Raw genomic sequence first — 24,649 nt, 5'->3', positions numbered from 1 at the left:
ACTGTACTTCCATAGTAGCTCATCTGTTCAGATGCTCCATAAATCATGGCTGTTTATGCATGTGTTTCTAGCTTGCTACCTAATGTTAGCATTGGCCTTCGTGCTGTTCATTAGCATGTCATTCCGAAAACCCCCAAAAGTCTGAAAAATGTTCCACTGAACTGAAGGCCCGTTAGTCCGACGGCCGAGAATCCCAAAAAATGAAAACCCCACCGCTCCATCGGACCAACGGGCTGCTCCCGCCATTCTGCGAGGGGCCAGCTAGATAGCTTAGCTATGGCATACGTTTGCTGCCATAGGACACAAGACGCAAACAAAATGCCACTTTTGATACATCATAAAGGAATCATTTAATATTCTACATTAGAAAATGAGTTAATGATAATGCGATAAAGCCTTCTGCAAGTGTTTTTGCTGCTTGACCGAGTCACTGTGTCTCTTCGAAGGATGCAAGTCAGTCAGGTAGAGGGAAATTTGTTAAAATTTGAGGTGCAATTTCCAATAAAAGTAGGTCTATGACACAGTTAGCTTATGGATTAATAATTAAAAATTGTTATAGGGTTCTTGGTTGTTCTGTGATTAAGACACAGCGTACACATCACTCCGTGCGAGAGCATTCGTCCCGGGGTCGATAAAACGTTTGCTGGGAAAATCTGCACGTTTTTAGATGAATAATTCATGAGCTGATAGGTGTAACTGAAACTCCAGCTGACTCTTTTGTAGAAACATGCACTGAGGCGTCAATCTGTAATCAAGTGATGAGAATTACCCTGAAAATGTTGTGGGAATGGGCACAAAATGACTCTCCATTAACTGATGTTAGATGCAGTTAAGAGGTTGTGGTGCATCCTCATCACTGACAGGCGGTCATAGTTCAGCCTCTGGGCTCGGCGCTACATCACCAAAAAGGCAGCCATGTAGCGCGCGCACACACACACACACACACACACCTCCCTTTATTCTTTTACTCGGATAAACAGACGACGCAGGGCCAAGTGAGAGGAAACCTCTCCGATGCGCGCTGGGGATGGGGAACCTTCAGAGGGGATGATTGAAGTGTAATATGCACTAACGCTGAATCTCAGCATCCCATACACACACACACACACACGCACACACACACACTACTGGAGCTCCGCCACAGCCTGCAGCTGCATTGACGGTAAACAGAGCAAGGTAGCGCATGGGCAGCCGGCAGGGAATTATTCCACATCGCATCACATCCCTGAGCATACATGGCGTCCACACACACCGAGCCATGAATCCATCGTGCATGCTGACGGAGTAGCCTCCAATTCGACTGCCTTCCCCCCCACTTTTTTTTTTTTTTTTTTTTTTTTTTTTTTTTGGAAGTCTGCAGCCATCATTCGTTGCGTCGGTGTGCAGCGGCAGCAGCGGCGGCGGCAGCATCAGCGGGGATAGATTCGGCGCACACTGCCACAGTAAAGGTACCATCATTTTGTGGCGACCAAGACGATGGATGTGGGCTCACCCCGATCTATTCCTGCAAATACGGCGGACGGGCGCGATTTTCTATTCCAAACGCATCCGCATCTCCCGTATGTTGCAAGGTGTCTTTGAGCAGGGTACGGACCTCTGGAGGGAAATGAGAAGAAAGGTCTATTTTGACTCACGCCTGTCGAGATGGTGAGTGAAATGCATGGCTATTTTTTTTTTCTCCCCCCACTTCCCCTGCACCCCACGGTAGGGCAGCGATACCTGCTTTTGACGGCAAAAAACCCTCGCCAGCTAATTAGAAACGACCCCCATAGAAAAACAAAATGAATGGACTGATCGGCTGTTTCCTGTTATTTTTCCCCACATAGAAACATCACATCCCTAAATGCACCGGGCACACACATTCCCCTCCAGTGACTACGGCGTGTGTGTGTGTGTGTGTTTGTTTTTTTTACATCTTGCATTGCACATTTTTTTTTTTTTTTTTTTTGCAGCACCATCCTTCACGCTGTTACTTATATATCTGCGCGTTTTTGGTGCGCAAAAAAACCCCCCACAAAAAACCAGCCCAAAAACGGTGTCAACACATGTAACATCCTAGTATTCTTCATCAACTTGCATTGCAGTGTCATGCCAAATAAATAATGAATTAAATAAATATATTTAAAAAATGACAACCATTTTAAACAGTGGCTTCACTTTATGGCATCTTGTTTTTATAATGACCTTCAGTGCTCGCTGGCTGGGAATTGATTCTCACCTGGGATGGAGTGTCCTTTCACAATCAGTGCTCTGGCCTCCCTGACATCACACATTAATCAAAAAAAATGCCAGGTTTCTTTCTTTCTTTTTTTTTCTTTTTTTTGCCCTCTAGCCTACCTGTTACCAAATCCTCATCAGGGATTTCGATGCATCTCTGTGATGCTCCCAAAAAAAAAAAAAAAAAATCTTGTGGTTGCGTTTTTTTCTCCCCTCGCCTCCTTCTCCACTCATTCCACAGCCCCTGCTGCAGACTACACTCACCCATGCGGTGCTCTTTCCGTGTCCCAAATACATCACAATGCATCTGACAAAAACCCCCATTTATGTTATTTTCAAGTCCTGAGTGAGTGTTTGAGCTGCACATGGCTCCCTCGGGTCTCATTTCTTGGTGCAGAGGAAGAGGAAGAAAGAAGAAGAAAGAAGAGAGGAGGAACATACACCGAGTGTGTGTGAGCCATATTACCCTCTCATGTTAAATACTGTGACCTCAGCAGCGTCGCCATGGAGATGCTATAACTTTACCACACACTGCATATTTAATAGGCCTGATTTTGATCTCTGCGCTACGCTACACTTCGCTTGCCCTTCTGAATCCACACCAACGTGTAAGGTATGGGGCTGCATCCCTCCTGGTGGGAGCGGAGAGCTTATCGCAGCCGGTGACAGAGAACACGTTTCAGTGGTGTAAGAGGATTTGCCCCTACATGAAAATGTATTGATACCACAAGCCTTTAAAAGGAGTTGTACTCATCTGGCCTCGGCTCATGTGGCCCTTTGTGCGCAGAGCCGTGCACCTAAAGTCACAGATGGGAGAGACTGAAGAGGCGCCGTCACACATGAGGCCCCCGTATGTCATGTAGGAAGGATGACGCGAGGGGAAATGTGTGTCCAAGCCGGTCTCGTTGACGTGGATCTGCTCGAATAGATGGCAAGTCTCCTCTCGAGGTCCGCCGGTCTCCATCTGCTCGCACGGCCTCTTTATGCAGATGCAGGTGTGCTGAGCCACAGAGAGCCGGAGAGTCAGGGGGCCTCTCCACTCTCCTCCTCTGCCTTAAGATGGCAGCATTCTCTTGCAAAGCCAAAAAAAATATTTATCAGCTGGAAGCCTACATCCATGCTTAACAGGCAGATTTGGAATAACATCCACGATTTACTGGCAGTTCTGCAGCGACCTTTGTGTTTTCATTTCATTTCCGAGCTAATTTAGAAAGATTTGGTTGAGATTAGCTCCTCTCTGCATGTTGATTGCATATAACTTGCAGCCTGTTTCTGTGGTGACGCCTTGTTTCTCTCCCTTTTCTCCTAATTGATTCTCTCCGATTCTCTCTCTCTCTCTCTCTCTGCTCACGTAAAGGAGGCATCATTAAGAGGACCTGTACAGTCAAGATCAAACACACCTCATTAGATCATTACGGATCATTGTTATTCAGCGCGAGAGGCGTCTCTTGAGCTGTGTGACCTGCAGCCGTTTTTTTTTTTTTTTTCCCTCGCCCATGAGCGCTGAATCGCAAAGAAGATTTATCCCACCATCGACCCGATGTAGAAACTGCTCCCTCGGATTCCCACAACCTCTACTCTTGCTTGGATTCCAGCGTTCAGTCAAATCCACCAGGTTTGTATTTTCGATGTTCGCGAGGATGCAAAAAGTCATTTGTCCTGATGGGTATTGATCCAAAGCAGTGAATGCCTTACATTTACTCACAGATTCTCACAATCCAACTGTATTTAATATGCAGAGTCAATGACCCAGTATAATAGGCATCATAAACACATGGTGGTAATGTGAAACACCTTTACACGATGAAGAGATTAGTCTGGATGTTGTATCCTGTTGATCCCCCCTCTTGATCTTTTTCCTTTGGTGTGCCCTTTTCAGGACGGAGTATGCCATCTACACCTTTCCACAGAATCCTACGACCCCTTCTGCTCGGCACTTTCATACTGGGATGCTTCGTGACTCTGTTTTTGATGTATTTTAAACCATCCACAAGCTGGCTGTCAGGTCCCGTAGAGTCCACGGTATCCACAGACCGGGTCAAGAACCTCTTCTCCACCAAGAGCGATAAAAACGTGACCACTGTCCTGATCTGGCTCTGGCCCTTCGGACAAACCTACGACCTGGGCGTGTGCAGCTCTCTCTTCAACATCGAGGGCTGCTTCATCACAGCGGACAGGAATCTCTACAACAAGTCAGATGGGGTCGTCATCCATCACCGAGACATCTGCACCGATCTGTCCAACCTGCCACCGGTCCAGCGACCCTCCTTCCAGAAGTGGGTATGGATGAACTTGGAGTCTCCGTCGCACTCCTCCCAGCTGCCTGGGATCGAGAACATGTTCAATCTGACTCTCAATTACCGTCAGGATGCTGACATTGAAGTGCCTTATGGGTCCATCGTAGCAGCGGAGGGCGAGGAGGACTTTGTCCCACCTAGTAAGAACAAGCTGATCTGCTGGATTGTGAGCAACTGGAACCAGGACCACGTGCGGGTGAAATACTACAATGAGCTGTACAAACACATTGAGGTTCACGCGTATGGACAAGCCTTCGGAGAGTACATCTCTGACCAAGACTACTTCCCCACCATCGCCAGCTGTAAGTTCTACCTGGCTTTTGAGAACTCCATCCACAAGGACTACATTACTGAAAAACTGTACAACCCGCTCTCTGTGGGGACAGTGCCAGTGGTTCTAGGCCCTCCCAGGCAGAACTACGAGAACTTTATCCAGGGAGACGCCTTCATCCACGTGGACGACTTCACCTCGCCCAAGGAGCTGGCTGATTACCTGCTGCTCTTGGACAAGAACGAGGAAATGTACCTCAGGTACTTTGAGTGGCGGCGGCACTTTAAAGTAAAGAAGGCCTATTTCTGGGCAGAGCACACATGCCTGGCTTGTGATTACCTGCGCAGGCACAAGGAGTACAAGGCATTCAATAACCTTGACAAGTGGTACTGGGGCGGATAGTGCTCTGAAGGGCTATGCTTGTTTTGCTGTTGAAGGCAGTGCTTTAAAAGTTTTGTCCTTCATTTAACATGAAGGTTCATTACTGTTCTGTCCCGAGCTCCCGCAGGATGTTCTTCAGTTGGTTAAGTGGCACAGTGAGACATCCATCTTGTTTTTTTTTAAAATTTTATTTGCAAGCCAATTTCGCTAAGCCTTACTTTGCCTTTTGTCTGATTCATTTCTTATTTATTTTGTATGACCTACAAATGCACTACATTTTCTTTTTATTATTTCAACCCATGTTTTGCTTAACATGCCCACATTTGCTGCTATTTTTTATGTTTTTTTTGTTCTATTATTAGAGTGAATGCTGGATTGTGTGGATGTTCCTGTGTAACAGAGAACATTCATGGTGCAAGGTTTGTTTGTTTTTCTCTTTTTCTTTGAATATCACCTTATCATGAAGTGGTACACGGTGGACATCGGAAATAGTGTTGGCTGCAGACAGAGACCGACACAGGAAGTGAAAATATTTATGTAATATTTATTCAAGTGAGGCATTATATGATAAAAAAAAACAATCTCATCTGTGCTAGTGATGCAGTCACCTATGCAGTGTTTACCGAACTCAAATGTGAACGTAGTTCAATTGTGTCATGTACATATTGTGTAATTTTGGAATTATGTAGCTGTCATGTTTTTTTCCTCCATATTTTTGTAAGTTTGCATTTGCACTGCTAATCCAACGGTTACCTTATCTTTACATATGTACAGTAAGACAGGCCGTCATCATATGAGGTGGTTGTAGACGGCGTGTGGCGATCATTACCCGGGTGGTCTCCAGCAGCAGACGTGACTGTGCCCTGTGAGAGGGAGTTTCTATTTTAGTCACAAATTGTTCATTATCACATGTGATGTGTCGAAGTGCAGTCGGAAATCCCGCGTTGATGATGACAGTACAGTACAGAGACACTGTACTGCAATATAAACTCCTGCATTTTAATTATGTCGCATTCTGATTTGATCTACGCAGAGTCTGTGATTCTTGATACAGTGATGGGAAAGAGCACAAGAAGAATATTACCCAGTCTTTTGAAGGAGCTGTTTTGCTCTGTGTACTGCGCTGTCGTCCCACAGCGTGACCTAAAATATTTACACTGATATTTTTCAACTGTTTCACGCAGATGTTACCATAATGGTGAAGTGCGTGTGGGATGGAAGATCCGCCCACATGTTTTGGGACCTTTTGGGAGCGATGTGAAAGATGTGAAACGTTGAGGATTATTTGTGTCTTTGAATCGCCACGCCGCGGTGTTGTTTTGGAGAGGTTTTGCATGTGAAAAATATTTCTCTGGATTTTGTTTTTTTGTTTTTTGTTTACACTTGTTTACAGCCAACCCGACACCACTTGAGATCACACTACGGAAAAAAAAAAAAGAGACAGCTCGGCATCTGTAAATATCACATCGATTTTAAATGTTAATCCATGAACAATGCATCTCAACAGCGCTCAGCAGCTATTGACATGACGGTCAAGTTTTTACAGAACGTACTGTGCAAAACCATGTCAACATTTTATGCAAGATAAGCCGGTGTCTTCTTGGTCAAGGTACTCGAAACATGTTTCAGGTTCAGGTTTCATTTTGATATTTTCTTCACTTTCAAAAGGGACCATTGATGTAAATTAGGATGAATTTAATTATTTTTCTTATGGAATATGGTTCCAGATGCCATAGTGAAACCTGTATATAAACCTTGTAGTGAACTGAATCGTCATCAGGATCAAACCAGCCCACTAACACTGATCATTCCTGTATGTGCACCAGACTGAAGGGAGCGCCGATAGTGCTTGCATTCATGGAGAAAAGAAACAATGTGCTGTATATATTTTTAATGCTGAAATCTCTTTATAATGTGCAAGTGTTGTCAGGCGGATGGACGTGGTTGTGCTGCACCTTTTGCGTGCGAATCCAGGCGAAAGGAGAGAGAGAGAGAGAGAGACTTAGAAAAGGATAACGTCGGGGACAGTGGTTTTGGTGTTGTGGGGTGGACGTTTTCAGCAAGGGAGGCAATTTTACACTGAAGTTTTTCTTTTTCGCCTTTGTTTTGATTAGTCGGTAATCCTGTTGGCATGACCTAATTGAAAAGGTCTTGCCAAAAACGCAGCAGAGATCTAGCACTTTTATTCATGTGGAGTTGTGTGACTCACTGTGCTGTCTTAGATTGGAGCTATTGTGAGTTCAGAAAAACTGTCATCCAAGACCTCGGCAGGCCCACAGTTTTTACTATGAAACTGCCACTCATGGTTTTCATATTGTACAGTCCAATCTCATGTATGAAAACAAAGGTTTCTTGTCCAATGTGGTTGGTGACTTTAAGGAACAAAAGATCTTTCTTTTCTTTCTTTTCTTTTTTTTGAGTGTGTCATTTGTCTCTTTCATCCTCTCTTCCTTTCTCTCTTTTTTTTTGCACAAAAAACAAATAATGAGGAACTGTGGCTTTCTTTGCCCCTGTTGTCTGAGTCTGTGAGTGTGTCACAGCACCAGGAAAAAAAGTGAATCAGGATGTCTCTGGATACTGTCTGACCTGGCACTGATTTTTGCTTGAGTCCTTAAAAAAACAAAAAAACACTGCATACCAAGTGAGATGAAATCTTTGTGTGTGGTTGGATGTGGAGGCCTCACCAGACACACTCCTTTTCCTGCCAGTTCACTGACATAATCGGTGAGTTGATCTATACAAGTTTTTTGCCAAATCATTGTATTTTGCCAAATGTTGTGTTTTAACTGTAGATGTCTGATAGTGTCAAAGAAAAATAAAGATATGGGCAAATGAGCAAACGTGAGTGGATCATGCTGCACTTTTTTTCAAAACAGCTAATCACGTATGTCACGGAACCCCTTTAAAATAAGTAGCTGTTGCTTGCTGCCATTAAAGGTACAATTCGTAAGATAGGTGATTACTGACTCTCATTTCCCAGGTTGCCAAATACTAACGCTTTGGGTTGTGTGGGAATATGATGCAAACAATCTTTGTCTACAATCTTTATCTACGTGACAGCATGATATTAAAAAAAGAGTGCTTTTGGGATGCAAAATTAGTATACACCCATGAATACAGGATGAATCATCAACATTTTTATTGTTTTCCCAGGAAATTACAAACTCTGTGACACTGTTAGAAATATCTGATAGCCTGATACTGGAGAAATATATAGCAAGGCAAATGTGATAAAAGCATTTGAGCATAGACTTTGACTGCGTGGCCACATTAACACATTTTACATGATGCCACCTAATGCACGGTTCTGTATGTTCATATCGAGTGTCATTTCCAAAAGATGTTGCCCACGCTGTTTTACAGTGCCATGCAATGCGGGCAGAAGTATAAATAGCGATTCCAAAAGCCTTGATAAGTGATTGATGAGAGTGTTGTGGTGGATACGCCTCGATCCTCCGGCTGTTGTTAGTTACCCCATATCCTCGCTAGCACTCTGGTATTTTGCAGTCGCCTCTTCGCCACGGAGATGACACATCTTTAACTGCCTCTGCTCAGTGCTGCGGGTCAGGGTATGTGATAAGTGTTGCCAGGATCGGTGGTGTGAATAATCCATTGATGTCAGTTGGGGATTATTGTGAAAGTTCAGGTGGCACGGGGGGGGGACTGTCCCCTTCAACACTCAAGACGGTGTCACAGAAGAGGCCATTGGTCTCAGCGATGGATCTAACATTTGCTTAGTTAATATGACACAGAACATTCCTCTATTGCATCTACTGTATCTTAGTTCTATAGTTCTTAAAGGGATAGTTCACCCCAAAATCAAAAATACACATCTTTCCCCTTAACTGTAGTGCTATCCGTCTTGGTTTTGTGGGAGTTGCTGATCATCGGTGATACCAAGTGTGCATCTACTCATGGAAGAGAGGCTCACGCTTGTGATATCATGGAATGGCATCCTCCTCGACTGAGCTGTAGTGTTAGCTAGCTTAGTTAGCCAGCCTCCCATCCATGTGTTTATAATCAATATCTGAGGAAGACTCATAAAATGACTAGGTAAACTGAACAGAACTTCTTCAAAGAGTCAAGCTGAACGAGCAAAAATGCACCTGGCTCTGGAGTTTCATTCACTTGACAGAAGTTTATAGGGTCTTTCAGCTGATTGTTTTGGTTTTAAATACATGGCCCACACAGGTATGCAAACACAGATGCTTCACGCAAGATTGATTGCGGAGTTGTTGCATACTGGAATGTGTCACCTCAGAATGGTTAGGCAACACAAGCACAAGCTCACCCCATGTTTTTGGTGCACAATGAGCATGCTCGCTGGGCACACGTTTGTACCAGCTGTGCCAGGCTTTCATATTTGCCTTTGTGTACTTTCATGGACCATGTTTCTGACGGTTGGTATCAGTTTTGGTTGCTTCAGGCAGTGGAAAAGTTCTCAAAACCCACCTGCTCATTAGAAAACATAAGAAAAAGTTAGCAAACAGACAAAGTTAGCAACTAGCTGGTTAACGTAGTGCAGCATCCAGCAGCTAAAGAGCAGATTATTCTCTCAGGAGCTGGTGGAGACCAAAGCAGAGTCAAAACGTCTCATCAGGTGCCCAGGAGGACAACACCAAATAAATGCAAAGGATGCCTTTATATCTAATTAATGTGTAAATAAGCAGCTTTTTGCCAACATATTTGCATCAGCTTAAAATGCAATAATGATTTATGTCCATGTTGTGTTTACAGCTTGTTTACGCTGCCCCACAGTGACAAAAATGTCAGTTACTGCTGGTTTCAGATGTAATTAAGTGCTGTAATAAAGCCAACAAACATTTTACCATTTGCTGTCTCCATCATTAAAATGATATGTTTTGGTCCTAGCAGACAAATGAGTTCAAGTTTATTCAATTCCTGCCATACTGATGGCTGCTGGGCTTTTTTGGATCTGTCCAATAATGTGGACTGTTTATTTGTGCTGCACTATTCGTGTAATAGGAAAATGTTCCAGCGCACTGAGGATGAGGTTGTTATTGCTGGAGAGCTGGAGAATAAAGGAGGTCTTCTGGAAGTATTTGGGGCTCTGAAGCTGTCTACAGCTGACAGAAGACTGAGATTTTCCTCGTAGCAGGTACGTGAGATCTCCAGTTCTTTGCTTTTAAATGCTATCTCTGTTTTTTGGGCTGTGAATAATTGAGCACGATTCAAAGTACACATTTCTTATTTATCTGATTTTACTGAGGTATGTTTTGTGCACAAAGTCGCCGCTGGCACCCAAAGGTAATCACCAGCTTCGTCTACACAGTCAGACCAAATAGCACAAAGTCTGTGGGCTGGGAGGAGGCAAGGGATCGACGAGGAGAACATTTTAATGGGTTGTGCATTCCTAGGGGTAGACAACTTTCTCTCCTCTTTAGCAGTGGAGATCATATGTCTGGCTGTGTGACAGGATCTTGTCACCCACTCATACCATGACTCATTTTGGTGAGAACTGGGGAGGACGGGGGGGGGGGAGCAAAAAGACGGCGGAGGCATTAACCGGGCGCTCACGGGGCCTCCCTGAAGGGGTGTAAGGTTTTTGTGAGATAGTAGACTTAGTAGATTGTATCTCCTCGCCCCCCTGGCAGCCCCCTATGTGGCTATCCTGTTCAGTTGAAAACCTTGCGTTGAAAGCGAGCCCTCCACATCGCAGAAGAGTGCAAAGGCCAGCTCAAAGGGCCAGGTTTGTGTGAGTCCTCTCATTAACTACTAGAGACGCCCCTCATCTCGAACCCTAATGGAGCCCACTTATGCTGTCATCACCATGCCAACCAGCTGTCAACCCTGGTGCGGCGAGGCCTTTGTGCCTCAGAGAGATGCGACTGTGTCGCGTTGATCTGTCTCGGTCTACAACAAGTCGCCACCTCAAAGGAGCCACCAAAGTAAATGCTTCTCTTCTTCTCTGAGATCATTCGATTAAGGGGGGGTGGGGAGAAACAGCCACTGACACCTTATTGTAAAGACTGAATACATTAAGATAAGAGGACACCCGAGTCCAGGTCAAATAAAGGCCTATTTATTGGAGCTAGACAGGCCCGCATACGAAATCTGTTGGCAGCTGCTCACTAGTTGACTTCAGAGGATTAAGCAGGCAAAAAGGAATACGCAAGATCAGCAGGCTTTCTGCTCTGCAGAGTTGGCACTGCCTGCTGTACAAGTTAATAATCCAAGGGACAAAGACCAGCACCTGTTATCTATCAGAAACAAATCAGAGTGGTTATAATAAAATTACAAACAGGCATGCACGGCTGCAGATTAACGCTGACAGTATGAACACAATGTACAATAATCTCCGCTTTAATATCCAGCGAATAACCGCTGACATGCAATTTACTTTCATATCATGTTAATGCACTCAAAGAGATGGGAGTTTTTGTTTGCTGGTGAATATAGGTCACCTCCAGCCAGGCTTGATGTCACATGATGACAGACATACTGTGCAGCAGCCACCAATGCAGCAAAGATTAGAAGCTTTCGAGAGGCAATGACTATACTCGTCCTACAGTTGGTTCTGGGTTTATTTAAGGTCTGCATGCGTGGCTTTGTGATCTGCAGTGGCTGATCTGGACACCAGCGGGGAGCGAGTGGCACAATACAGTGGTAATTTAATCCAAAGAGAGCAGATGACTCTGTGTAATCTGGCGTATCCACCTACTTAGAAATAAGTAAAACCTGAAGGATGGCTCCTCTTCAATCGGAGACAGTTCCTACACCTGAATTCTTCACATGACAGGGTTATTTTGTGTTGAGAGCCTTACATAACGCACAGCTTGTCGGTCAAAGTCTCACATTATTCCTTGGAGGTTTGTAGATGCCACCCACGCACACCGCAGACACATGTTTTGACATCATCTGCTGATCCAACAACGCATTACAATCGCAGTCGTTCACAGGAGTGTAACTCTAGACGAATTTCTTAACAAGGAGTGGCACTGAAGAGAAAACAGAGGGGAAGAGAGTTCGTCCACAGAGAGTCGCATTCCTCTCAGCCTCATCCCCGTCGCTGACCTTCCTGTGAGTGTGTATTCGAGGGATTAGGCCGGTGGGCCGGGCTGGTGGTCTTCTCGGGCTATTTTTATGAAGATGTCCGCCCCCTGATCCTTTTGGAAAATTGATAGGAGCACATGTTCCAAGATTCAAATGTAATTAGTCGACTGTCAGTCAAAGACGCTTAAAATGCAGGAATTGTTTTAACCAGTCGGAAAAGTAAGATTTGTCGTTTCAGACGTTCATTTTTGACTTTGACTCAGTATGTGGTTAAGCCACATGCAGACAGATCAAGTGCATCTGAATTCCATACTGTACCATAATGATCTGGGCCCAACACAACACACTTAAAAGCTGTGGGTTAATATTGATCCAATTTGGGTCAATATAGCACCGACACAAATTGATTTACCTCACACAATATTGGATTGATGTGCCCCCAGTGTGTTATTTGTTCATGTTTGCGAGAGTTTTAATGTAAAATTTGAGCCCGTGAAATGAGCAATATTTACTGGGTGAATGACCCAACAGTAATTTAAAGTCAAGTCTGGTGCCAGTTTAAAATATAATATGTAATCTTGCTGCATTAAAATAGCTTAAAAAATGAATAAATAAAAAAGACTGGACTTCTTGTTGTGATGTCTACTTGCATTACTCAAATGTATACAACAACGTCAGCACCAAGATACATTTCATCTAAGGTAGTGGTTCTTTTAATCACCCTCCGTAGTTGCTGCAACTTCAGTTTATTGTCATTTTCTAAAAAGCACAAGGCTTTAATAGAACTAAAATATGGTGGAATCCTTTGTGCTGCATCTATCCCAGAAAACTGCTGATGATTATTTGAGGAGTCTCATATCAATTTTTGACTTATATAGCCCAGAATCACAATCACATTTCCTCAGTGGGCTCACAGCCCGGGTAATGAAGCTGCTCTGTAGTCTGGTGGTATGGCAGCGGATACTTCTGTATCTTTTGCCAGGTGGCAGCAGGGTGAACAGATTGTGGCTGGGGTGGGTAAATACAAAATGATACATGAGAGATTGAGGAGGGAAGTCGGGCATTAGCGACCTAGCCACTCTGATGTTTACTAGTGATCGTATTGCTCTGCCATGATGGCACGTTCTGTTTCACAGTGAAGACTCCCATGATCCCACACTACCCCATGACATCAAACTATACTGACCCAAACTGAGTCAGTTTAAACCCACTCATTATAACTGTGTATTGCTAATCACCTATTGTTCCGAACAACACATGGCGAATGTGTTTTTAATGAGGTTACAAGTGTATCGCTATCAGCAAGATGGTCACCATCAAACTGTCGTTTCAGCTCCTCCTCCTCCTTCAGTTTGCCGTGGATGGATTGAACATCCACAGGCCTGCTGCTTCCCTCTTCTGAAGTGCTGCCAAGGTGCTCTCAATAGCTACTGAGAGGTCCTGGCATTATAGCTCTGTACCTGGCAACCACAAAGCTGCTGGCGCCTACCTCTCATAAGCCATCTGCAACTGCTTGTGTGTGTGTGTGTGTGTGTGTGTGTGTGTGTGTGTGTGTGTGTGTGTGTGTGTGTGTGGCAGGCAGGCGGTGACAAAGGCCACAAGTGTGTCCAGACACGTCACTGCATCCAACTGGCCAACTATCTTGACCATGAATCCAAACGGATACAGGAAAAGAGCAACTTTAAGCTCAAATCTTATATTTTACTGATGTGTGCGTACGTGAAATTGATCAAACATTTAGGCGTTGACTTCAGTCTGATGGTAGACAGTCATGCTTCCCAATGTTCTAGTCGTAAAAAGTGCATCTCTCATTGCTTTTACACATTTCTGGAATAAAGCAACGATAGTTCAGTAGGTTCAAAGGCTCAGCAATCTCTGCACCATCAGCTCCCTTAAAAGGTGCAGAGTGATGTAGTGGAGCATGATCATTCTCCCCAGAGATTACCGCTAATAAGAGGGCCAGTATTTATAGAAGATCCCCCCCAGTGGATACCCCCTAATCCTGCCTCACCCCTCTTCATCCCTGCCCCATCCCTGTGCCCGGACCGCTCACTGTCTGCAGCCCCCGGCTTCAGCCTCAGCCTCATCCTCGCCTCATACCGACTGAGGTATCGTTTATACAACAAAGATTCTTTTTTTTTTTTTTCAGATTCTTTTGAAAGACGAGGGAAACATTGCTTGATGAGAGGGGGGAAGAGATTGCTTGGACTAATACAGGGCATTTTCACTCCATTTTTCTTTCCCCCTGCTCGTCTTTTGTTGTCCAATTTTCCTCCTCATGCTCTCTTTGACCTGCAGCTAAGAACAACAATGTCCACCAGCGAGCGCTTCGACTGCCATTACTGCAAAGACTCCCTGCTGGGGAAGAAGTACATAATGAAAGAGGACACGCAGTACTGCACTAAGTGCTATGAGAACCTGTTTGCCAACTGCTGTGAGGGCTGCTCTTCACCAATTGGCTGCAACTCCAAGGTAAGGAAGACCCAGTGTTACCCTGGCTATGACATCAGAAATGTGTAACTAAGCACGTGTGCTATTTTTTTTTTTACAAACTAAAGGTGATTTTGACGTGCTCTGAACTGCTAAAACACCAGCACATGCACCTTATTTATACCCATGGACACTCTAAATAGATATTTTAGCTTACAGAATACCCGAAGTGCAATAAATAACGTGTTAAATACCTACAGGATTTGTCCTACAAGGATCGCCACTGGCACGAGCAGTGTTTCAAGTGTGCAAAGTGCAGCCGCTCTCTGGTGGAGAAGGCCTTCGCAGCCAAGGATGATTTGTTGCTCTGCACCGAATGCCACGCTAATGATTATTCCTCCAAGTGCAGCACATGCAAGAAAACCGTCATGCCGGGTAAGTATGGATGAGGATAGTGAACAGACAATCACAGAAAATCAATATCAGAATATATTTTCACATGCACATTAATTACTTTTTTTTTTTTTTTTAATCCATTATTGATATTGACCGTGAATACAGTGGCTGATATACGATTCCACCACAAGGTCAATTTAACAGCTGTTCTGGACCTTGAGATTATTCATTTTACATCTGGATAAAACTCGGATGAACTAGAAACGAAAGTGCTGCGAAAAATAGAAATATGAACGTGAGCTAGCATGTCACTAAGTAGAGTGCATACCTCCGCCAGTGCCCCTTTTGTACTCTCATGGATGCCAGCCAAGAGTTCATGTGCTCAGTTCTGGGCTGAGACCCATCCTCCAATCCAAGTTTGGTGGAAGTTCATTCAGTAGTTTTTGTGTAATCCTGCTGACACCACCGTCTAACTTGTTTAAATACAGATGTATTTCTACATTTTGGGGGAAGATTCTTATTAGCTTTCTTGCACAGAGCACCAAAATATGCATTACCTTAGGAACAAAATTGGTCATTTCAAAAAGTGTCTGCAACATCCCCAGTACAAATGACACCTGTGATGACTATAAAAAAGAAGAATGTCACACCACAGGATCCATTTAGCAGCTTTTCTGGCTCTTCAGTGCAGTTTCTTCCTTTCCCGAAATTGTTTCCAAAATTCATAAGACTGCATCCTTCTCTCCCTACAGATAAAGCAGGACTATTTTAGGCTGGCGAGTGTTTCTATCATAGAGGTACCATATGCTGACTAAGTCGCTCTCGTCCCCTGTGCCAGGTTCCCGCAAAATGGAATACAAGGGGAACAGCTGGCATGAGACCTGCTTCCTGTGCCACCGCTGCCAGCAGCCAATAGGAACCAAGTCCTTCATCCCAAAAGACACCGGCTACTTCTGCGTGCCCTGCTTCGAGAAGCAGTTTGCCTACCAGTGCTGCGCTTGTAAGAAGGTAGTGTTACAGCTGAGTGTTTTCTATGTATTGACTGCTGCGGCACAGTAAATCCCCCTGACTGGTGTTTTGATACTCACAATGAGGCTGCATGGTAAATGGATGCTACTGAAATGTCACATCTGTTTTTTTCTTTCTTCACTCTCACCTTGTGTGGACTTTTGTCACCTCCAGGCCATCACAACAGGCGGAGTGACCTACCAAGACAAGCCCTGGCACCGCGAGTGTTTCCTATGCATCAGCTGCAGAAAGCAGCTGTCGGGTCAGCGCTTCACCTCCAGGGAAAACTACCCTTACTGCCTCGAATGCTTCAGCAACCTGTATGCAAAGAAGTGCGTGGGCTGCACCAAGCCCATCACCAGTGAGTCACCCGTCGTGCTCATGTTTTCATTCACTCAGCTCGTGCACTTCTCCGGCTCATATTTCTAAGGCCTTTATTTGCATCTGTGTGGGAACTGTAGGATAAACAAGGTGAGGATGAATTAACCCGCACAATAGATAAATACGTGTATATGTCTTTGATGCGTGCAGGTCTGGCAGGAGCCAAGTACATCTCCTTTGAGGAGCGCCAGTGGCACAGCGAGTGTTTCACCTGCATGCAGTGCTCCGTGTCCCTGGTGGGACGCGGCTTCCTCACCCAGCGCGACAACATCTTGTGCACCGACTGCGGCAGGGAGAAGTGACCTTTCCACGGAGGGGTCACAGCTGCAGCGAGAGCTCATACTCTGACACAGATGCTGCGCTTCAATTAATATTTCTTCTTCGCAAAATGTCTGAATGTCAGATGCTTACGTCTGTGTTATAAATGACCATTAGTTCTCTCACATGGCCCACAAAACACACACACAGCAACAGTGATGTTTGCATAAAGATATGCATGCATTTTTGAAGTGAGGGCATGACGGTCCCATTGTTAATGAATACTTAGTTTGTTTTTCTGACATGAAAATGCTTTTTCTCTTCACGTACTTTCATTATTGACAAGAAAAAAATTGTGTTGCAAACATGTTTGGTGTGGTGAATGGTGATAGACGAACGTTTGTCAACGTCATATAAAGGATAATCTTTCAACTAGAGCTATTCTCAGTTTGTCATAAAACTAAAGAAGTGTAAGACTGTGAAAATACATGATTAGACAGATTACACACTACTCTACTTGACCACCCCAGGGTGCCCCCTGTTCATAAGAAAAACGCTTGAAACTGCCTTCTAGGTTGCCCCTATGGTAGATAGATGCTCTACTTGGTGCCCTTCCTTTTAAGAAATACAGCTGGTGCCCTTTTTAATTTATTCACCCCTGCCTCTCAAACACCCTGAGTCCACCACTGCCACAGCTATTCACCTTTTAAAAGACTTTTGTGCCAAGGTAACCGTCAAGCTAGTGTTGATGATGTATATTGTGCGAGATGATGTAGTTCACTGAGCGGTTTCACACTGACCCACTGTAGATGATTGACAAACATCATATTTGTAATCCATGGCACAATTCAAACGATGATCAAAAATGATCTTTGTCTCCCCCTCACTGACTACTGTACAAATGTTTTTGCAAAAAAAGGTCCCATGGGTGAAACTAGTCCGGGTGTGACTTGTGACAAAGATGTTATATAAAGAAGGCAGGCTATTCTACAGTTTAAAAAGAGTCTTTCGTATCTAAAATGTCGAACAGCGAACTGAAACAGTTAACTTGGCCAATCTAATTATTATAAGTGATCCTAAACCCCCTTCTCTGCATTATAATCTCTAAAACAGAGTCTCAGGCAGATACAGAGATATCTCTGATAAGTCAATATTGGCTGATAATAACAACCAGCTATACAAAAAAAATATATTTACACAGAAGGAACAAACAAGGCTTCTCTCATGGGAAATACTTTAAACACAAAAGATTGCTCCATTGAAAGACCTTTCTAAATATATCGTGCTGAAATGGATATCATTGTCAGCCTGCTGCTGCAAATCCTAATAGGTCTCACTCTGCTCCGATGATGCCATCCAGAGGAGGAGTCCACATTACAAATATAGCGATGATGGTAGGTTTGAAATCCAGATCTTTTTATGATCGCGCGTCCCCTCTCAGTCACCCTTTTAGACAATCATTGCTGCGAAACAAACCTCGGCCGTGTGTTGCCTCTTGACCCCGTCGCACCCAGCACACTCAAGCTGTAAACAAACGGAGCCACCATATATGGTTTGATCAGCAGATCACTTGCTCTCCCACTTGTCCATTATCCACCGACCAAAGACGCCACTCTGGTGGATGCGCAGGCCAAGAATACAAGCGGCCGCAGCTGTGGGGCACCTCAGAATGTCCTCGTCGCTATACCTATTGTTTTTATACTTGTAAAAGCTCTTGGTGAAGGCGGCTGGATGGGTTGTGTAAGTGTCCTCACATGGCAGGATGAGTGGCATAAAAATGCTGACATAGACTTCCTGTCAGGATATAGTCACATGGGGAGTTGAAACGACTTCACACTTCAGAAACTGGTGGAGGAATTAAAGAGGAAGGGAGAACAGCGGAGAGGTAGGGCAGCTCATTTTACATGTTTCCTAGAGGATCTTAGGTTTAGGCAGACACTTAACGTATTTGACCCGTTTCTGCAATGGCTTTTCGAGCATTTACACAAACTCATGTCTATGAAAAGCAAGCAGCCCTGAAGGAAAAGGACAAATCCAGCATCCAGTGCATTGACTGCTATGAGCAAAATGTCTACATAGGCACCAAAGATGCAACGGTCCAGCATCTCATCCTTCCCAGCAGCACGAACGGAGATTCGAGTCTCAGAACCAGAGAAGGTAGGGCAAGAAAACTGGGCTCGAGCAACCAAGTGGCCCAACTGAGGGCAGTCCCACTTTTCAACCATCTGCTGGTCCTGTGGGATCGAAGCGTCACCGTCCTCAACATGTTCTCCTTGGACCCCGTTCCGGCTCTGAAGAAGATCCAGCATGTGTCGTTGTTCGAGGTGTGCGACTCGTTTCTAGCGGGCCAGACTGCATGCGTGCGGATGGTGACTTCCTCCAGCCGCCGGAAGGTGATCCGGATCCACGTGGTGGGAGTGGACAGGTGGGAGGTCGTAAGGGAGGTCCCTCTGCTCCAGGACCCGGTGGCTTTGGCAGTAGACGGCATCAGCCTGTGTGTAGCCACCAGCAACAGGTATCTCCTGTGCGATCTACAGAGTGGCAGCAATGAGGAGCTTTTCCCTCACGACCACAGCAGGCAACATGTTGTTGTTACCTCAGTGGGACTGGGGGAATTCCTCCTGAACGGGCCTGGATCTTTAGGTAAGAGCTGCCAAAATGTTTATGGTACATAATGTTCGGGCTCAGACATCTCCATGTGTATATGTTTCCTCTCCCAAGGCGGCTGTACAGTTAATCATCTCATATCACTCCCCCATCCATCCATCCATCCATCCAGCCGGGGGGGATTTGTTTTTCCAAGATATAATTTCTCCATCCTCACCCCTCAGGCATGTTTGTGATGAAGACAGGGATATGCCAGCGCCCTCCCCTGCAGTGGCCTCAGGAGGTGCTGGCAGCCGGAGTATGTTTCCCTTACATCCTAACCCTGCAGCCTCAAGTGCTGTCTGTCTACAGCATGGTGGATCAGCAGCGCAAACAGACTGTGAGTCTCAGCGGAGCGAAGGGTCTGCTCCCCACATCAGGTAAGCCAGGCAACATCAATGCATCACCTAATCCTGGCAGATTGCGGACCCAAAGGCTGTCAGATTGTGTTTTTTTTGTTTGGAGAGACGTAGCCGAGTCTGTCTCGGCTTGCGCTGATTCAGTCAATCACTCTCGCACCCACTGTTTCCTGCACACTGAGAGCGTCTAAAAAAACCCAAAAAACAAATCTCCCTTCAGATGGCGTGTTAGTGTTCACAGAGAGAGACATTTTCAGCCTGCGCCTGGTGCCCCTCGAGGAGCAGATCCAGGCACTGGTGAGGCAGGAGAGGGTCGAGGAGGCCTTACTGCTGCTGGATGGAGTTCAAGGCCGCAGGCCACTTGACTCATACAAGGTGAGACGCAATTTATAGACACACACAGGACTCAAGCAAGCCTTTGCCTTGAAACCCAGGTTATCAACAATACGATAATAATTAACTGACACGGATACAATTATGATATTTATCCTTTCACCTGACGTTTTAGTCTAACCAAGTACTTTTGTGAAGTGAACTAAAAAAAATGTATGTGTATGTAGCAATAATTTAGTCAGCTTGCCAGTGGCACTAACCATCTAGAAGTTGTTGAGGTTTCAGTCTGGATCAAAGTGGTGGAACAACTGACCCCGCCATCATTAGACTGCAGCTAACATCACTAAAATCCAAACCAGTGGTGCCTTGAGCTGGCTTTTTTCCAACCTGCTTCCCATAATTGTGACCCTTTAACAACTTAGCATTGTATAGTTTGTTGTACCACTTGAATGAGGAGCTTAGTCATAATGGAGACTAAGGTAGGTAGCGCAGATAAGCTAGTCTTCGTGAAAAGCTGACCATCCTAGTTTAGATTCTCTAGAGACTGCTCACACACCGAGTACTGCTTGACAAATACCTCTTTCTGTTGCTGGATGTTCGTCCTCAAAAAGTGAAAAGATTCAGGCTGACACAGCTCTCACACACCTCAAACTTCAAACTCTCTCATCTCAACTTCCCCCCCGTTTTACAGCCTCTTACTCAGCTATGTTCCGTTGATAATCCCAGCTGGCACTGCAATCGCAGCATCGGAATTGAACATTTCACCATGGTAGAACAGATTGAACCGGGATGGTCGAGGCGTGGTCTGACAGCAATTTTTTTTATTTTTTTTTTGGTGAGCTGCTGTTATAGGTGTATTCTAGCTGGATGAAAATGCAACTGGGGACAACAGATGGCGTCTGAGATTTAGTGTAAGCTGCGCCATATCTCAGGTTACAGGTCAGAGTTGAGGATTAGGGGTCGGCATTAACGTACTGATGAGTCATGGGTCGTTCCTTTTTCGGTGTTTTTAGAGAGACATGTTGCCCCCTCGAATTTTAAGTCAGACAGTGTTCTGCCCCGGTGGTTCCAGCTGACCTATTGGAGCTTTAAATATGTTCATGCAATGTGTGCCTGCTTTTAAAAGAACCTTTTTTCATGTTGTTGTCGCACTGGCAGGAGCTGCATAAGGCCATCACTTGCCTGGCTGGATTTGTTCATTTTTACCAGCAGGGTTTTTCCGAGGCCAGAGATCTTTTCATGTGAGAGTAAAACCCCCTTTTTCACAACACGCCAAATTCCAAATAGATCACAGCAAACTGTGCAGCAAGATGTGAATTTATGTCATGAGTGGAGTCTTTTCTGCTGAATTCTTCACTAAAGTCTAACCCACAAATCAATACTCATTACCCACTTGAACAGTAAAGGTGAGCTGGACCCCAGAGAAATCATCCGTCTCTACCCCGACGCGTGGCCGTGTCTCGCCGAAGGCTTTCAATCCCGGCTGCTTGATCAAGGGAACAAGGGCAGGGATCTGCAGGTGCTCTGGCAGGAGGACAGAAACACATTTCATCATTACCTGGCCTTCCTGGGAGAGTTCCTCAGAGCAGTGAGAGGCACGGAGCAAGGCCTGCATTGCATTACGGAGGTGGACTGCGCCCTCCTGAGGCTGTACGTTGAACTGGGAGACACTGAGAGTCTGCAGCAGCTTGTGGCATTCCCTAATGAGTGCAGGCTGGACTACTGTGTTCCTGTTTTGCAGCAACACAACAGGTGGAAATTAGTAATTATGTATTAATTTGCAGTCGTACTTGCTCAGACGTCAATGCTGTTGGAGACATTTGGTCTAATTCCTGTTGGATCTCTTTTCATTTTCAGATTTTTTGCATTAGGCTCCCTCTATCAAAGCCACGGGAATCCAGTCGAGGCAATCCAGGTATCATTTCCCGCGCATGTCATGCATGAACATCCATGAACATCCATGTAAGAAGTGTTTGATCCTGTGTTATTCTTCCAGACTTGGGTGAAAATCGCCGACGGCGTCCATCAAGACTCCTCATGCTCAGACGTCTATGGACACATAGTTTGGACTCTCAGTCAACTCCGAGACAAAGATGCTGTGTGGAAATTTGCTGACTGGACTCTGCAAAGAAACCAAGAGGTGCTTTTTTTTTTTTTCCTTCCACCTATCATGCTCTTAAGCTAACTGCAGAGGGCAGAGTTACACAATACAACTGTGTGAAAACACACCAAAATGCCACCAACTATAATTGCTAAGTTGCTCTATTTAAAAGAAGAATTATTAACGGTGTTCCTTTATTTGAGAAAGAAAGGGGTGCAGATTTTCACCAGCCGCCAACCAGATGATCAAGTGGAGACTCGAGATGTCCTCGCTCTCTTGGAGAAGTACCCACTGGCATCGCTCCTGTACCTGGAGTTCTTAATCCATGACTTGAACAGCGAGGTGGGTACAGCAGCGGTGACATAATTCAATACCCCGACTCCTTTATTAAATGCACCGAGACATGATTCGCGTAATCTGCCCCCAGGAGGAGAGACATCACAGCCGTCTGGCACTGGCATATGTTACTCGTGCGCTGCAAGAGGAAGAGGAAACAGATTTGAGGAAGACCAGAGGGAAGTTGCAGCAGCAGCTATGGGAATCCAGATTCTACAATGTCTCCACTGTTTACGGTGTGTTGAGGCCTTGTGAGAAAGCGAATCATTACCGAATTAACACTGAACTAAAGGGTTTTTTTGTTGTTGTTGTTGTTTTTTTGTTTTTTTTTTTGCAGAGAGAGTCAAGCCAACAACCCTGCACACAGAGAAAGCCATTCTCCTCTGCAGGGCCGGTGAACACTCTCAGGCTCTGCAGGTGCTCGTTCACCTGGAGCGAGACCCCCGGGCTGCGGAGGCGTTCTGCTGCAGGGCCGCCCAGGGCCGGGACTCTCAGTTCGAGCAGACCCTCCTCCTCACCTTGCTCCAGATCTACCTGAGCTCTGAGGATCTCACCAGCGCCGCAGTGGACCTGCTCAACAACAACCCTCGGTCCTTCGTGGCAGAGAAGGTCATCCAGCTCCTGCCTGACTCTTGGTCCGTTCAGCTGCTCTCCCAGTTCTTAATTGGATCCCTCAGAGAGACCTTGCACCAGAGGCGGATGGCAAGGCTGCAAAACGCACTGAGCCAGGCAGAGCTCATGCGGCACAAGGTCATTTGGGTGAGTTTAACAACATATTTCACATTTTTATTTCGCTCCAGCGAACTTTATGTGTAGTCGTGTTTTTGTTTTGTGAACCCCATTGCCCTTTCCACCCTCTCCTCTGCAGATGCAGGCCTCGGAAACAAAGTTCAGGCTGGACAAGAGGCAGAAGTGTACGGTTTGTCAGACAGACATTGCAGAGCCAGAGTTTGCCTTGAGTCACCACGGTGAGCTGATGCACACAAGCTGCACTGGACCCAGCTAGACCAATTTATTGTCTGTTTATGCAAATATGTCTCTGCACTCTTGAAAATCACATTCATTTCTGGCTGGATAAGTGTCTGCTTCCTACCCCTCCATTTCTCCAAAGCAGACTGTATCATCTAAGCAAACGCTGCATAAGGATTCAATTCATGGAGCTCGGACCAGCCACTTTCCTTAATTAGAAAAAAATAAAATACATTGTGTAAATAACTGGTTTCGAAATGCAAAAGAGCAAGCAGTGCACTTTTTTTCCAGGGCGGTATGTCTGAGCCATTTCCTAGAGACATCGCAGACAGCAATAGCTATAAAGCCAATGGTGGAGGACACTCTGGGGCATGCATTCACTGATCAGACAGTGGTGTTCTACATGGAAACCACCTGTGGTCGCCACGATGACCAGCGGGAATTTGACCGTCTGTATATATGCATCCCCGCCATCATGGTTTCCACCGACTGTGTATATTTGTCTGCATGGAGCTGGAAATAGAAAGTCAACAAGGCTGCACGTGAGAGTATTTTATTTTATTTTTTATTTTTATGCAGCTCGTGCATTAATATACATTTATGATCACAATTACAGGTTTAAAAATGAAAAGCAAACAGGTCAAGGAAGTGCAGCGTTTTTGGGTCATTTCTCATTCGCCATTAAAAGCGACTGAAAAAGGACATGAAACCAGAGGCCCTTTTTAACAACACCGTCCTTATATCGTCAGGGAACATGACAAATATAATAATACACACAACTCCAGTATGTCCTCATGTACAGTATGGAAATCTTGTAAATAAACTTAAACACATATCATTAAGTTAAATGACACTCCAGCTGCATTTGTCTATTTTTGTTGTAATTTAGTCATTAAGGCTAACCAGAAGCTGAGAGTATTTCTTCATCCCGATGCATTTTGGGACAGGAGTTAAGGAGACGCCTAGAGGAGCTGGAACAGTAAGTTTTTTAGCCTGTGGTGAGTGACTAATTGCAGTGTAGATAAATAGTGAATTATGAGCACGATGGCAAGGATTTTGTCTTCGCGATGGCCTTGCCAAGATCTCCCTCCTAATGAGGAGTTTCTCATTGTTCTCACTGAGGGTCATGTAATGTTTACTGCTGTTTCTAGAGTTTAACTAGGATCAGGGGCTGCAAGAATACACTTGACTTAAAGCAAAGACTCGAATTTCTCACTTTGAGTGAATAAATTTAACCTCTGACTCATATAAT

The 24,649-nt window shown here is 45.0% G+C and overlaps 3 protein-coding genes across 4 annotated transcripts; all 3 read left to right on the top strand.

The window, feature by feature from the left end:
• The first annotated feature begins 1,015 nt into the window (after positions 1–1,015).
• On the top strand, positions 1,016–8,011 carry fut9a (fucosyltransferase 9a). The gene is made up of 3 exons (XM_037125081.1): positions 1,016–1,647; positions 3,575–3,832; positions 4,097–8,011. Exon 3 carries the CDS (start codon positions 4,105–4,107, stop codon positions 5,185–5,187), a length of 1,083 nt encoding a protein of 360 aa, XP_036980976.1. The 5' UTR covers positions 1,016–1,647; positions 3,575–3,832; positions 4,097–4,104; the 3' UTR covers positions 5,188–8,011.
• A 4,142-nt stretch (positions 8,012–12,153) lies between these two features.
• Positions 12,154–17,150, top strand: fhl5 (four and a half LIM domains 5). Of its 2 annotated transcripts, none has more exons than XM_037071743.1 (6): positions 12,154–12,207; positions 14,479–14,652; positions 14,871–15,045; positions 15,845–16,014; positions 16,189–16,375; positions 16,546–17,150. In XM_037071743.1, exons 2-6 carry the CDS (start codon positions 14,491–14,493, stop codon positions 16,695–16,697), a joined length of 846 nt encoding a protein of 281 aa, XP_036927638.1. In that variant the 5' UTR covers positions 12,154–12,207; positions 14,479–14,490; the 3' UTR covers positions 16,698–17,150. The 2 variants fall into 2 exon arrangements, with proteins under 2 accessions (XP_036927638.1, XP_036927639.1); XM_037071744.1 differs by lacking the exon at positions 12,154–12,207 and adding an exon at positions 14,151–14,288.
• Positions 17,151–18,290: 1,140 nt separating this feature from the next.
• On the top strand, positions 18,291–23,938 carry si:ch211-266g18.9 (transforming growth factor-beta receptor-associated protein 1). The gene is made up of 11 exons (XM_037125113.1): positions 18,291–19,296; positions 19,485–19,679; positions 19,879–20,033; positions 21,150–21,232; positions 21,393–21,743; positions 21,849–21,906; positions 21,988–22,131; positions 22,300–22,434; positions 22,520–22,664; positions 22,766–23,187; positions 23,297–23,938. Exons 1-11 carry the CDS (start codon positions 18,618–18,620, stop codon positions 23,432–23,434), a joined length of 2,505 nt encoding a protein of 834 aa, XP_036981008.1. The 5' UTR covers positions 18,291–18,617; the 3' UTR covers positions 23,435–23,938.
• The last annotated feature ends 711 nt before the right edge of the window (positions 23,939–24,649 follow it).

The sequence above is a fragment of the Acanthopagrus latus genome, chromosome 16 (genome assembly GCF_904848185.1).
Source record: "Acanthopagrus latus isolate v.2019 chromosome 16, fAcaLat1.1, whole genome shotgun sequence".
NCBI lineage: Eukaryota > Metazoa > Chordata > Actinopteri > Spariformes > Sparidae > Acanthopagrus > Acanthopagrus latus.
The sequence above is the reverse complement of the archived record's forward strand: the minus strand, read 5'-3'. Positions and strand labels throughout refer to the sequence as shown.

Bases quoted from the DNA above. Each gene is read 5' to 3' on its own strand.
- fut9a (XM_037125081.1), top strand. From the start codon at position 4,105: ATGCCATCTACACCTTTCCACAGAATCCTACGACCCCTTCTGCTCGGC.
- fhl5 (XM_037071743.1), top strand. From the start codon at position 14,491: ATGTCCACCAGCGAGCGCTTCGACTGCCATTACTGCAAAGACTCCCTG. The intron at 16,015-16,188 runs GTAGTGTTACAG...TGTCACCTCCAG, and splicing joins AGTGCTGCGCTTGTAAGAAG to GCCATCACAACAGGCGGAGT. The intron at 16,376-16,545 runs GTGAGTCACCCG...TGATGCGTGCAG, and splicing joins CTGCACCAAGCCCATCACCA to GTCTGGCAGGAGCCAAGTAC.
- si:ch211-266g18.9 (XM_037125113.1), top strand. From the start codon at position 18,618: ATGGCTTTTCGAGCATTTACACAAACTCATGTCTATGAAAAGCAAGCA. The intron at 20,034-21,149 runs GTGAGACGCAAT...TCGCACTGGCAG, and splicing joins GGCCACTTGACTCATACAAG to GAGCTGCATAAGGCCATCAC. The intron at 23,188-23,296 runs GTGAGTTTAACA...TCTCCTCTGCAG, and splicing joins TGCGGCACAAGGTCATTTGG to ATGCAGGCCTCGGAAACAAA.